The sequence below is a fragment of the Epinephelus moara genome, chromosome 24 (assembly GCF_006386435.1).
Source record: "Epinephelus moara isolate mb chromosome 24, YSFRI_EMoa_1.0, whole genome shotgun sequence".
Lineage (NCBI taxonomy): Eukaryota > Metazoa > Chordata > Actinopteri > Perciformes > Serranidae > Epinephelus > Epinephelus moara.
In genome coordinates this window covers 31,889,946-31,905,168 of record NC_065529.1, presented here as the reverse complement: position 1 = coordinate 31,905,168, position 15,223 = coordinate 31,889,946, and the positions used below count along the sequence as shown (strand labels likewise).

General features: G+C 43.6%; 1 protein-coding gene across 1 annotated transcript in view; it reads left to right on the top strand.

Annotated features, from left to right (window-relative positions):
• Positions 1–215: 215 nt before the first annotated feature.
• Positions 216–15,223, top strand: part of syn2b (synapsin IIb) — a 147,067-nt gene continuing 132,059 nt past the window's right edge. The window contains exon 1 of the mRNA XM_050037489.1: positions 216–1,148. Coding sequence (XP_049893446.1) covers positions 703–1,148 — 446 coding nt within the window. The 5' untranslated portion in view covers positions 216–702. The remainder of the gene's footprint in view (positions 1,149–15,223) is intronic.

Genomic DNA, 15,223 nt, shown 5'->3' with positions numbered 1-15,223 from the left:
AGGAAACCCCTTCCAGTGGCTGCACACGGCACGCAGCGCTACAAGGCTGCAGCACGACACACGCACACGTAGCCTATGATGTAGGAGGATGATGACAGGAGGGAGGAGGAGGCGAGGGGGGTGGGGAGGGGGAGTCAGCCAGTGAGCGTGCCGAGCGAGGGAGTGAGGGCAGAGTGAAAGGGTGAGATAAGAAGAGAGAGCAGCATCTCTTGAGCACATTCAGCTCGCAGCAGCTCAGGAGGCAGGACGGCAGAGCAGAGGGGGGAGAGCACCTGCACCTCACCAAAGGGGGCGACACCACACCTCTCTGTCTCTCTCTTTCTCGGACACACACTCTCACGCGTCACACACACACGCATTAGTGAGGAGGCGTGAGGCTCAGGAGGAGGAACATCACATGCACGCACGCTGTTTTGCTGGCTTAGCTGCGCTTTGGAGAGCTGTCTGTTGAAGACTGGACCAGAGCTGTATCCATCGCTTCATCCATCCTTTTCCTTCCTTCCTGCTTTCCATTTCTCCAACTCTGGAGCAGCTCTCCGTCACGCACTCCTCCATCATTTGGACCGATTTGCTCTCTGTCATTCATCTAACCTCTGATCAGTGTGTCTCCCTGTGCAGCCACCTCTGCTTTTAGTTCATTCAAGAAGAAATCAAGAGACACACTTGGAGGGCAACTAACCGACCGACCTTTCAACCGCAGTCATGAACTTCCTCCGACGCCGTCTCTCCGACAGCAGCTTCATGTCCAACCTGCCCAATGGCTACATGACAGACCTCCAGAGGCCTGACCCACCTGCTCCTCCTCCCCCAACTGCCACCTCTCCTTCCCAGCAAGGTGCACCCCCAGCTACGGCGCCTGCCCCTGCCCTGTCCCCGACCAAAGCTCCAGCGCCAGCCCAGGCGCCCGCCAGCTCCCCCGCAGCACAGGAGCGGCGTCTGAACCAGCCGGCTCAGCAGCCTCAACAGGCCCAGTCCACCTCCTCCTCCAGCGGCTCCTCTGGCTTCTTCAGCTCCTTCAGCTCCATCACCAACGTGGTCAAACAGACGGCTGCGTCCGCCGCCGGGTTCGTGGAGCAGTCGGCTCCCTCTCCGTCGCTCTCTAAGAAGTTCAAGATCCTGTTGGTCATTGATGAGCCCCAGCATGAGTGGTAAGATGCAAATGACTTTAGTGATGGGTTGAGTGTTGGCCAAATGATGATGGGAAGTTGGGTGGTTGTGTTGGCTGGCAAGCTGTTTCTAATCATTTTTTGGGAAGCTCTTCAGATTTAGTGTAAAAAATATTTGGGTTAAAGTCAGCCAGAAGGAATATGATTTACTGTTAATTTGAAAAGCAAACTCAAGTGTGGGTGCGTTGGCCTAAAGCTGACTGACACATGTAATTGAGGTTGATTTAATCTTGCGCGAATCCTGAAATGAATCCCTACTCCCTTTTTTGTTTGTGTTCTGTCTTTGTATTCAAATGTTTCCTCTCCTCTCACTAAAGCTGCTCCCAAAATAGAAACAGCTCCATTAATCTAAACAGACAGGACAGCTTTTCTCTGGGGTTCGGATTCACACATCCCACCACCCAGCTCCGTCACCTGCCTCTGTTTTTGTGTGTTTATGTGAACCTTTATGACGCCATGTGCGCGCATGCTTATGCTAATATCTGTGTGTTTGAGAGCTATGAGTAAGTGTTTCCATCACTTGACTGCACAAGTTGGCTACCAGGGTATTATCCTTATGCCATCAACTCGTATATCATACGCTGTCATAAAGGAGCATGTAGCTCTGAATAAAACATCACAAACACAAGTGAAATGTAACCCCTCGGCTGTGTAATAATGTTTGCCATCCCACTCGCTGCTTTCTGTTTCAGCAAAATCACATTTTCAGGCTATAAAGCTTTTCTGTGTGGATGTTGATGATGGATTTTACAGCCGTTCATTGCTGTCATTATCTCGATGTAGTTTCATCCTGTCAGCCCTGTGTTGGATGGCTATGTGACAAAGTGGCGACACTTTTGACCTTTTCAGTTTAATGGACGTTCTGGAGTGTTGTCATGTGGCCATTATTGTGTACTAGCCCACATAAAACTGAGTGTGTTTACTGTTGCAGACAAAAACCATGTGATATGGTCAACAACAATGACAAACTGTTTCCAGAGTCAAGAGTGGAGATGCTTTTAAGCCATTACGCCATAAAAGGGGTGTGAAAAGTTCAGTGACAACTGAGTAAACTCCATCTGTGGAGGAAGACTGCGTGATCTGGCTAAAAGCTCCGGAATATGTGAGTAAGGCCCAGTTCAGACCAAAGATTCGCTATGAGACGAGCTAAACCTTGCTAAAACTGCATGCAATGGTGAAACCTGCCAGTTTATACCAATGCAACTAGACGAGATGGTGTACCGTCTCCATAGCAACAACTCTCTGCACTTCCATTCTAACTTCCGGCTTTTCAGGTGCAAGTTAACGACTCCAAAGCCAAGTCAAGACCAAAGATTGCAGACGAGAGGAGTTGAAACAGGCAACTACCTGCAACACGCCGTTCTGCAACGTTGTAAAAACCTGCCGGTTCACACCAATGCAACAAGATGAGACAGTGTATCATCACTATGCTTTTCAGGCTTATTTTGTGGCTGAATATAATATGTAACTTCCTAAAATATGAATGAAGATAGTGATAGTGAGATACTGGCTACAGTTGCATTTGTAGTAGTGATGAAACTGCGAAAAACAAAAACAAACGAGCATCAGATGGACTGTATTCATAATAAATACGCCACGATAAGTAAGTAGCACCAAGAGGTTAGTCAGCGAGAGTAGTACAGCCTGCAGCAGCAACCCACCGCCCAACACCAGCACCCCATGAGAATGGAAGCCAAGGGCTAGGCAGGGACGGAGCACCTGCGAACATGCCGTCTGTGGTCATTTTGACTTGTACAGCGGACTTCACTGCAAGCCAACTGGCTGTAGGAACAGGTGATGAGCTTTACTTTCTAAAACTAGCTGCCGGCGGAGTCGCAGGTGACACCATCAGCCAGCTTGAGCCGAGCTCAGAAGGCCAGTTCACACCACTGCAACTTTTCTCTGCTACGTTCTAAAACAGTTTCATCTCGTTGCGAATCTTTGGTCTGAAAAAGGCTAAAGCATACTTTGTATTTCTGAGTATGTCTCTGCGACATGCACACATGCAGCCAACCAAACAACACCAACACACCGTGAGAACATATGTGTTAACAGCTGCAGGGATGTAAATGGGACGGACTGGCGGGGACGGAGGGCTGTAGTCAGAGAATGCCACAGCAAGCGTACAAGCCGCCTGCGGACAGTTCGCAACTGACTCGACCAGCTGACTTCGCTACAAGCTAATCAGCTGTTGAAACAAGGGACGTGCCTTGCATTCTAAAACCAGTCGCTGGCAGGTGACATCAGCAGCCGGCTTGAGTCAAGCCGTAGCAGGCCAATTCACACGAATGCAACTTTTCCTGCGACATTCTACGGTTTTGTCTCATCACAAATCTTTGAACTGGGCTTACACAGAGCTTGAGTTGAGATTGGTTTGTCAACTTTGGTGGGAAGGCTGGCTGTACTCTATTTGAAAATTTGAATATGCTTCAGTGCACAGAAAGTATATGAATACGTCCCTCGTTGGAATTTTGTCACTGTAGGTGTCTGATCCCGAGATTTAAGTGTCTGAACAGTGTAAACTGCAAATACAGCTTGTGAATGCGATGCCCCATTACCCAGTTTGGCCCACATTCCATTCTCTTTAGTATTCCAATTGCCACAACACTACTATCTATAATCCTGTCTGTACTGATGGCATTTTCTTCTAAATAAACTGGTGCCATATACCATTGATGAACCAGCGTCAGAGTTACAGACACTTGTATATAAAACAGCCTGAATGCTTTTCAGTGTTTAGTGCAGTGGATATTATTCCCAGCACAGGATTATCTCTCCAGCATTATGCATGTGTGGATACATGCATGACTGCTGAGGTTCCACCACACTGTACTTGCTGAATGTGACTGTCAGCTCTACATTATGCTAATCCTGCATCTCTCACTGTGAGTGTTTTTGGTGGCTTATGATTGGATGGCTGCCACCATCATGATGCGGTGATGTCTGAATGTCAGACACTGTATGTGAATGCATGTCGCCTTAACAGTGAATGTACATCAAGATCGCATATATGTATGAGGATATGAAACGCTTTTTCAGACTCTGATTTTAAGCTGTAAAATCTGAATGGAAAAAGATTTGTGTTTACTACCTCTTTGCACCTGCTGAACACATGAACCAGTGCCAACTGTACATAGAAAACAAATAAACGTCTGAGAGTTTATTCTTACACAGCAGCTGATTTTACAACCAGATTGTTGCCTTCTAAAATCACTGCAGCCTGTCGTTGCTGAAGCCTCTCTTAGCATACGACAATCATTTAGAGTGATTTGTAACCACCACTGATGATGTGGTTTGACTTACATGATGTACTGTGGCTTCACAAAGAGGGGATGTGATTGCTCTACATTTGTGAGATATGCACAATATGCATATATACTGCGGGTATTAAGTGAGCCTGCTGTAAAATATAATTTGAAGCCAATGTAGAAATACATTTTTAGGTATATATACACAGATGCAAGCTTCACATAAAAGAAATGTAATGCAATGAATTCGCAGCTTCCAGAAGTCCTCCCATCTTGTTTGTAAACAATATTTCATCCAAAGAGCTCAACATAAATATTAATGTTGATTCTTTGGAAGGGGGGGGGGGGTAGCGCTTGCAGACAGAGCTTCCCTTAAAGCATCTAGGCCAGAGAGGCCTTCTGCTAAATGTTATTGATTTTCTACTCAGCAAAGAGCGGAGCCTGAGACTCTCTGTAATATATCCTCGAAAAACAAAAAGTCCCCCCTTGTAAAGATTCTGTGTGTCGTTCACATCTAGGCTGTTCTGATCAATCAGAAATGAGAGGACCTATTTGTCTGTTTGACTTCAGCACACACAGATTATGTTTTAGAGTTTTTGATGGATAGCATCAGGCTGAAGCCAGACTTTTACTCATCATCATGAACGTCTGTCCTTCAGTTTGAAGGAAATTGAAAAGTTCGACTACAAATTAGTGCACATTGTGGTTTCTGAGGTTTGATGCCATCACTTTACTACTTTACAGCTACTTTGTTACTACATTACACTCAATACAACTTTCTTGCATGATTTAAGAACTCCAACAGGGGGTTGATGGGTAGGTTTAGGCAACAAAACTCTTTGTTAAGGGTTTGGAAAAGATCATGTTTGACATGAGTCACATGAGCCGTCTCATGTGACTAACAACATAAAAGTGCAAAAGACTGCAGTTCCTTGAGTGGCCACTTGAGGCTGGCTCTGAATGCACGTCAATCCCTATAGACCCCCATGTCAAAATGCCCAACTGTACAGCAAAAATAAACATGTTTACAGCCTGGTACAAAAAATTATTGTGGTCTCTATTGCTAATTTCCCTTTCTCACCTATTTACATTTTTATTAAGGCCTAAAGTAATGCATACTTAGGGGGTTTGTTACATCCACCTCTCGCTCCTCCACAGCACCAGCCTCTCACACAAATATGCTCAATTTTGACACTAAAACATCAAGATGGGGTGGCTGAAATGCTGAACTTGAGGCTTCAAAATGGGAGCCGACAAAGCAATGGGTGAGGTCACAATAGCAATATCCATTATTTTTACAGTCTATGCAAACAACTCATGTGACAAATGAGTGACTTATGACTCCCTCAACTACAACTAACTAACGACTGACTAACGTCTGACTAACAACTCACGTGACGAACAAGTGACTAGCGAGTTACTAACGAGTGACTAAACAGTGACTAAGATTTGACAAACAACTTACGTGGCTAACGACTGACAAATGGCTGACATGTCAAAATCACTCAACGCTGATTCTCAGTTTTTCATGGGACATAAATACCGGTCTCCTGAGTTAAAGTCCTGTGCTTGTTGGACCAATCCATCTCCTCTCCCACCCATTCTGCAGACTGTCACACTCTTTATACTACGGCTGTTATTCTAAACGTCCTATAATGACCAGGCCCCCAGGAAGTGCACTGGGATTTGAAGCCAGTTTTCATAGTGGCCAAACATAGTACTGCAACTTCAGGATCCATCATGTGATGCCATTGGGCCCAAAAAGACCTATTTACCTACAGACTTACAATGTGAAAAGACGTCCATAAATTAGTGGAAGAATTTTTTGAGTGTCACAACCCTTTCACTATCAAGATTTAATCCATTCGGTCCAATAACATTTGAGAAGTCTAAAACAGCTGCAAGATGAAATTATTTTATCCCCATTCAAGTTAGTGGAGCCCTAAACTGGAGGTCAGCAACTTAGCTGGCGTAAGTTGGCTGCTTGGCCGTGCTCGGCCCAGTTGGCGGTCTTAAGTCTCCAGTGCGCCTGCTCTGTTGGCCCAATGATGCAGAAGCAAAGCTGATCATCCGGGTAATTTCATACACAGAGCGATTTAGGCATGTCACTGAGCAACCTTCATAGGAGTGAACAGAGCCCTGCCACCAGTGCTGTGTCCAAGTCTCTTAATACATCCATGATAATGACACAGATGGGTTTACATTAGAGTTGTCTGAAAGCCCGGTGCATCTCATTCAGATGCTAAAGAGTCCATTGTGCATCCGTTCCTGATGCAGACGGCCGCTGACCAAGCAGCTTTTGATGCCCTGGGAAAGAGACCAGGCTGCTGGGAATCACATTTGGTATAGAAGAAGTTTCTATGAATGAAGCAATGTAATACTACTGAGTACCAGACCACTTGTCATCCAAGAATCTGATACAAACACGGCCATTTTACACTCTCACTAATGAATTACAAATTTGACGAACAGATTGATTGAAAGGCTAAATGGGAAGGACGTGCAGTCATTATTGGTCATTTCCACCTGTCAGTTTCAATTACCTAAAACACCATAATACACACTCTCACAGTGGTTCTGATGATATGTTTGTAGTGGATGATAGCAATAAGAAGAGATGAGGCTTTTATTTTCTCTTGCTCTGTCTGTCTTCTTTTAGTCCTGTGTGCCTTCATTTGTCTTTCCCTGAAATTAAACTTCTTCTATTGGCAAATTTGAACTTTACTCTCTAAATTGATGTAAACTTTGCATCTTGAAATCGACAGGTAAACTAGACAGGCAGCTAACAACATGCCATAACTCCAAATAACACTGGCATCCCCTTTGGCAAGCAGTAGCAGGTAGTTACATAAGTACAACTACAGGTATCAGGACTCTTTCTGCGTCTGCTCATTCTTTTTGCGCTCAAATATCGACTGTGATGCTATGATGGCGTACTCTGACTGTGCCACAAAAACAGACCACAATGGGACTCTGGCAATAAAGTGGCGAGATGAAAGAGTGAATGCATTTTGGAGGCAATTCAGAATGTGTGTGCATGTGTGGCCTCATGTCGTCCTTATGTAACAGACCCGAGCCAAAGAGGTTGCTGAGGGAAGAGACGGTGTCCTCCAGGGCCTTTCAAGGTGATATCGGCACAGAGGGGAGGATGAAGGAAGATGGAGGGAGAATATCTGGGAATCTCCCTTTATCAGCTGTCTAAGTGATGCTCTTTCCTGTTTGTCTCTGTGTGTTATTCTCCGCCTATTTTCTCCTTGCCTCCCTCTCCCTGCCTTTTATCGTGACAGTCTGTGTGTATGTGTGTGTGTGGCTCCAGAGAAAGTGCTCCGGGTTCCTGATGTGATGAAGTAATGAGAAGAGACGTGGTGATTCAGCAGTTTCAGCCCAAAGGCCACATCTGCTCTCTTTCTTTTGCTCTCTATATCTCTCTGCATCTCTCTCGCTGACTTTTTATGCTCTGCGTTTCTTTATCTCTCTGTTTATCTATTGAGTATGTTCTCTGCAGCTTGTGCCCGAGTACCAGTGAGCATATTTATCACCTATATTGCATAAGTACCCATCAGAGGAGATTATTTTGGACTGTTGGCTTTTGTTATGACTCATGGCAAGGGGGGGTTGTTGGTTTGACTGCAGGTTGACGCACAGTTCGCCGCCGACCAGGGGTTGATGGTGAATGTCATCCAATCGCCCTGCAGTTAAAAGCTCAAGCTCTAACTGGTTGGTATTTAAGAGCATACTGATAAGCCAACAAGTAGAAACATTTGAAACTGCCTCACAGAAATGGTGGGGGGTGTAAACGTTCCTTTAATCAGTTATTCCTACTGTGTCGTTTTCTCACAAACTGTCTGAGAAGCATCAAAACAAAAAATGTGAGAAAATGCACCATGTTTCTGTTGGGGTTATTTTGGCTTCCTGTGGTTGCACAGCAGAAATTGCTGTTTTAATCAACTTAAATTATTTTTAGTATGATGACAACAACCTGCATTGAATTTAAACAGGAACATTAATGGGAACCTGTTTTGCTTTTACTTATTTTTTATATATATATATATATATATATATATGATGTTGCAGAGTCAGATATTCATATTAAACATGGACAAAGTTTTAAAAAATGTGGTAAATATATGTAAAAGTGAGCAAGAACCTCCAGTGTTTTTTTGTTTGTTTTTTCTGACTTTTGAGACAAGCTGGCGTCAGCTCATGCCAGATTTCTTTTTATGGTCATCTCCTCCAGGCATGCCACTGCAACTGGTGACACTCCATACTAAAGTCAAGGAAACACAGTCTTGTTTGCGGATGTTGTTAATTTCTCCCCGATTTCACATCATATTCCTGCTGGAACATGTCCAGTTGTGTTTACAAGCTTTTATTGGAAAGTGCTGCTTTTCTCCGTTACAGTCATTCCTCATTTGCAGTGCCTGTGCAGAGATATGGAAGACCTGGAAACGCTGACCAATTATAGCAGACCGGGCTTTTTCGGGAGGGGGACAGGCACTAAATGAAGTGTCTCAGACAGCCCGTCACAATGACGTCAGTTTGTTAACTGGAGACAAAACATGACTCCAGGGCTGAAGGCTACATAAGAGTCTTAAAATGTCGTCTTGGTGTGTTGTTGAGCCAGAATAGAAGGAGTCATGGCTCAAAACATAATTTTTAGTGCATAGCAGCCACTACAAACTGTCAACAAAAACAAAGACAACTCGGATTAAATGTGATAAGACGAAAGAACTGGGCGGAGGCGATCATCAAAAATGCTCACATGTGCAGCACACACTTCATATCAGGTTAGGTAAGAAGTATTTACTGTTGTAGGAATGAATAACGTTATGTGTATTAAGAGTGTTAAGAAGAATATTGGATTTCTCTGTAACGCTAACTTTTTAGTGCATTAGCTAACGTTAGCTTCGATAGCAAAACAAACTGGAGGAAACTTCAAGTGTTGTAAAATTGGCATAGTAATCAACCACAAAGCCGACCATCCCACCTTCAGCAATCCTGTCAAATCATCCATCCACTGAGTGAGAGCACATGGGTCGTCCAGTCTGGTCCCGTTGGTCAGCGTTTACTTATTCAAGTAACAATCTGAGTCCCCGAGGGTGAGTGACATGACGCCTTCGTAAATTCAGTTTGCTGCTCTACACTAAAATAAGAGCCCTCTTGGTCGATCACACATTTGCTCCATTCGGCTGCTGCTCCATCTCCCCAGACAGAGTGCCGAGAGAGTGCTCTGACTTTCTTAGAGCGCGGTGCTCTGAATAACGGAACTGTACATTCTGACAGCGTTACGAATTTACTGAATGCACCACTCGCATCATCTTTCTACATTGTCTAAAACAAGCCAAAAGAACTCGCTAGCTAGCACTGACTAATGACTGTGGAGAACTGTTTTTCCTCCAGCTAAGTATATGCTCTAGGTATAGACTCTATACAACTGAGACATCGCCGTTCACACTTGTGTCCATCATGTGTTTCCTGCTGACCACTTGTGTGGATTACATTACTGCCTATATCACTTCACATCACCTCAAAGGTCAAAAGGCCAGTCGCACAGTTATTACATCCACACTCTCGCTAGCTGCCTGCTAGTCATGTAAGTGCTTGTGTTGGTGCAGCTGAGATTTCACGTCAGCAGAATTCAACATGTCTCCTTACATAGGGCAAAACATTGGACAGTTACACAACACTCAGTCCAACTTGTAAAATGAGGACATTATAGAGTGTCAGCACCCTGTCACCAAAACAGCCAACACGTCCTGCATTGATGATGTCGTTCTTGATGGGGATGCATCAGGACACATTAGTGTTCAGGGTTTCCTACACATTCATCTTTGGAGCTGGACCATTCGTTAAGAGTGCTGTTGGCATACCATGTACAACCCCCCCTCCCCCTATCATCTACTGCTACACATAGATTCTAATTCTCTGGGAAACACTGAATGAGATGTTTTCAAATGTGAGTGGTTTAAGTGATCAGATAATAATGCATCTTGGTGTTTGTTTGCACTTGTATTTAGCGCTGTCCACTTGTAAAAAGATTACCCAAGATGCATTAATACCAGGTGTAAACAGGCTCAGACGGGGAGTGAACACAGACAGTATGAGGAAAATATAGTGTTTTTGAACATTAAAGCATGTAAACATGTTGTGGGAGAAAATCAAAATACAAGTATGAACCAGAAAATGAGCATAACAGGTCCCCTTTAGGTTTGTGCATCTCTGTGTGGTTGCATTCATGCATGAGTTTAAAAAAAGCCTTTAATTTTCTCCATCACCTGCAGAGACAGGAGTACACAGTGAGAGCAGGTGGGGAGGTGGAGCTGAGTATACCTCCATCAACATCACACACAAACACACACACACACATGAATTTACAAGCACCTGCATGCTCTGTTTCTTTTCCCCGTCATCTAATTATAAACGACGGGAAAACAAAAAGTGTTTTCACACAGAATTCAGCATTTTTCGGTGATATGCAGTTCTTCGTGTCTGCTGACCGAGTTTACTATAAAACTGTGGTTTGGGAATGAAGCACTTCATTCTTAAAGGTTATTTGCCAGAAATATGCACTCTAAAAACACTTTTTCACAACACACCCACATGCAGTGCAGCACATTCACTATAAACAGTAAACAGGTCACGCTGTTTAAAGGGTGCTCGTGATTTCTTCTGGATGTAGTTATGATTTTATGGCCGTTATTAGGAATTATCGGTGCCATTATGGTTCTCTGCTGCTTGTTCACACACACACACACACACACACACACACACACACACACACACACACACAGGCTGAGAACTGACCTTATTACAGCTGGTGGTGATGTCATGTTGACTTTATAGGGTCCTCATGGTTTCGACCTTCTGATGTCTTGTACATCTCAGCTGTTACAAGACCAGTGGCATTTTCAGCCCATGGGATGATACAGAAACAACTCCAAGGTAAAATTTGTAATCTTCTAGTTTTGGGGGTTCAAATGGGTCTGTCCTGATAAGAAAAATGAAAGCATTTATCGGTTGGCTAATATGATCTAATTCACGTTATCTAATGCCTAGCTCACACGACATGACCTGATTTTTTTCTTTGGAGCTGCCCAGCAAAAGATCAGAGATCAGAGGCAAATCAGCGTTGGCTCAACGTTCGCAAAACAGCACACAAGCCCTGTGTGTGACCTGTTCAAAGACCAAAGCTTAGAAGCTCACTGATGCATCCAGCAGGTTAAACATCCGGACCTGTTTGGGACTTTGTCAGCAAGCTACAGCCGACGAGAGCACAAAATATAGGTTGAGGGGAAAACAGACATACTTACATACATACCCCCAGGAGGGGGCGTTTGTTTCCTGTATGCTTTGCATTTGCATCATGGATCGAAGTTGTGTGCCAATGAAAACAAAACATCCTGTCTCGCACATGTCCTCTCACATCTCGTGCATATTTGTGATAAAACATAGTTTAGAAATCAGACATACTCACTGGGGATTCCTCCTGGTAAAAGATCTTGTAGCATGTGACCCCCCGTCACTGGTCAGTCATGTAGTGTGAAAACAACGACTCCTGATTTCGAGAAAGCAAGTTGAGTAGTGTGAATAGCACAGCAATCTGACACTTTTTAAGACTGTGTTGTGTAAACTTGGCTTAACAAGGACCTCTAGTGGCCGTGTGAGTTATGTCTCAGTCACCACTGGAAATCATTAATCATTAATTAAGCGCTAATAATCATTTATCAACAAATCATTTATTTGCCACATGAATACACAACGTAGCTCCAGTGAAATGTGGTCCCATCAGCCCCTTTAACTTGTGCACTGTAGTTAAATCCTTTTTTTTTTTTTGCGTCTTCTTACATTGTTGGCTTTATAATTGCCCATGTTTCCTGATGGTTCTGGTAATCCATGGTTTCTGGTTGTGGAATGATTTAACCATCCACACATGCCGACTCCAACAAGACGGCTGCATGGTCGCTCCTCCTCAACACAAGCAGCGTCACTCTACGGCCACCTCTGAACAGCGTATAGCAGTGATCCACAGCAGGAAAGGGACGGCATCTCACATTCACTGTTAGGGCCCATTTATGCTCAACGTTAAATACGGATCCGGATACGGACGGAGCCTTCTGTCCGTGCTCCGTGTTCATTTCGTCCGTATTTCTGCACGTTTCCATAAAGCTTCCGGATGTGGGCCAAACGGAGCAGTACCACCGGGAACCGTGGGGGCAGTGTTGCTGTCACTACCCGATACGTAGCTCTAGTGAGACACGAAGAAGAAATAACAATTCAATTTCTCTCATTGGCAGTACTAGAGAAAAGAATTCTCCGTCCTTCAGTCGCGATGTATTTAACGGCATCACCGACCATTGCCTCCTACAACGCTGCCTCTGTTTTTGTCTTTTATGCAAGAGGTACATTATCAATATCTCCTCCACAGTCGCCATGTTTGTTTTTGAGTTTGTTGTTGTCATAAACTTTTGACTCTGGGCTGCCTCCTGGTGGATATATTGGTTAACATCCATGCCAACGTAAAGGGCGCGTGGAAGTATGTGGGCAGTGACGGTAACATCATTTGAAACGGACGTATACATTTTTGTACGTAAAGGGAGCATAAATGAGCCCTTACACCAGGCCTTATTCACAATAAAGCACACATCTTCTTTCGCTTGAGTCCACTGCACATGAGATTGGCATACAGAAAACTAGCCTCTGGGTTAAATAATGCTGTCCAGGATTTAGCGGAGTTGTGGCCAAACAAAGGATATTACAGTTCCTGATATCCTGTCGGAAGCTGATGGTCTGGAGCTGGAGGTCATCCTGTCTATTTTCTAATGCCTGCACAATGGCTAGCAGGATGCTAGTTTGACTGGTGATTATCTACTCCATCTTTTCCTCCATGATTTTATTTGAAAAGCTCAGTCTGGCTAGCTTGCAGAAGTTGGCAGGAGGAGAGTTTAAAGACCCCTGAGTGAGACAAAAAGCAACACTTGCAAAATAAGAGCATAAAACTGGCACAAATTCAGTGGAGCTGACAGAGAGACGACTGGAAACATCCACGCCTACGTCATGGCCCGACCGATCCTAAACTTTGACCTTCGGTAATCAAAAACAGAATCTTTTCCTGACCTTAACCAAGTAATTTTTGTGCCCAACCCAACCAAACTTTTACTGCAGCAGTGGTAGATCAGGACAAGTACATTGCTGTGAGGAAGAATTTCCCTTTGGGGACAATAAAAGTCAAATTCAAAATTCGAAGCGGTCATGTGAATAATTATTTTAACATTTGCAATGTTTTTGTAAGGCACTCAGAGAACATCCTGCCTACAGTGAAGTCAGATCAAAAAACCCCTCATGTAAGCTGTTTTACAATGAAAAATAACATTTGTTGTTTAGTTTGGAGGACTTGTTCCTTTTAAACATATTATCTTTAGATGGCATCTCAGAAACAAACAGCCCTGAGGTGTCAGATTGTAAACATAATCACTGGCATTACAAATTAAGACCCATTGACCAAGTTGTAGTTCTCTAAAAAATCAACTAAATCCATAAATAATTTATATGTTGTGTTCTTGAGAGTCTTTGAACACTCATATATATTCATATTTTACTGTATGGTAGAAACATATGCTGGTTTCACTGGGCAGCTTTCATGCATTTTAATTAAAATGTTTATGCATCCATATTGTCTCTGCGAGGAGTACCTAGATAAACAGAAGGCTTATGCTCGCTCCCTGGAGACCAGACTAATAGTGAATGCAGATTTGTAGCACTGGCTGTGTCAATACCGACTGACTAATAACCAGCGTTAAGGAGAGCTTTTATCCCTGTGGCCTGGTGGGGCTAAAGATCACCCATTGCATTTATGTCAGGGAAAGCAGTTAGCCTCTTAGCTAATTTAGACGTGACAGGAAGTTAAATATCTTCTCTGTGTGTATACAGTATGTAAGTATGTTTTCTTTTACATTTTCATATCTGTGCTGTTTTTTTTTTCTTCCTCCTCACTGTGGCAGACATTTTGTAAAGACAATTAGATAAGCACAGCACTTACTGCCCGTGCCCTACTATCTCCATAAATTTACACCTCAACAGGCTGTTTAACTACAAGAGCCAAACAGCTTGAGTGGTTTTATTCCAAAAAGTATAATGTAACCAAGAAGCCACATTACAGTCTGAATGACTGGTTAAATGAATGATGCCAATACAAAACTAACAAGGAGCAAAGGACCCGATTGGCATCCTTTAAAGGAGTATACACCAATAAATGAAATTGTACTCAAAATCCACGTTTTGAGGTTTGGTTGTCTTACTATAAAATTTCGAAAACTCTGTGTTTTCTCCTCACTGACTTGGTCAATCCATGTGAAATTTGGTACAGTGGTAGAGGGTCATGGGAGGANAGCCACATTACAGTCTGAATGACTGGTTAAATGAATGATGCCAATACAAAACTAACAAGGAGCAAAGGACCCGATTGGCATCCTTTAAAGGAGTATACACCAATAAATGAAATTGTACTCAAAATCCACGTTTTGAGGTTTGGTTGTCTTACTATAAAATTTCGAAAACTCTGTGTTTTCTCCTCACTGACTTGGTCAATCCATGTGAAATTTGGTACAGTGGTAGAGGGTCATGGGAGGATGCGAATGAAGCAATATTACATCAATTGGCCAAAGGGGGGCGCTATAGCAACTGATTGAAATTGCAAACTTTGAATGGGCATATCTCATGCCCCATATGTCGTAGAGACATGAAACTTTGCACAGAGATGCCTCTCCTCATGAGGAACAAATTTGCCTCAAGAACCCATAACTTCCGGTTATA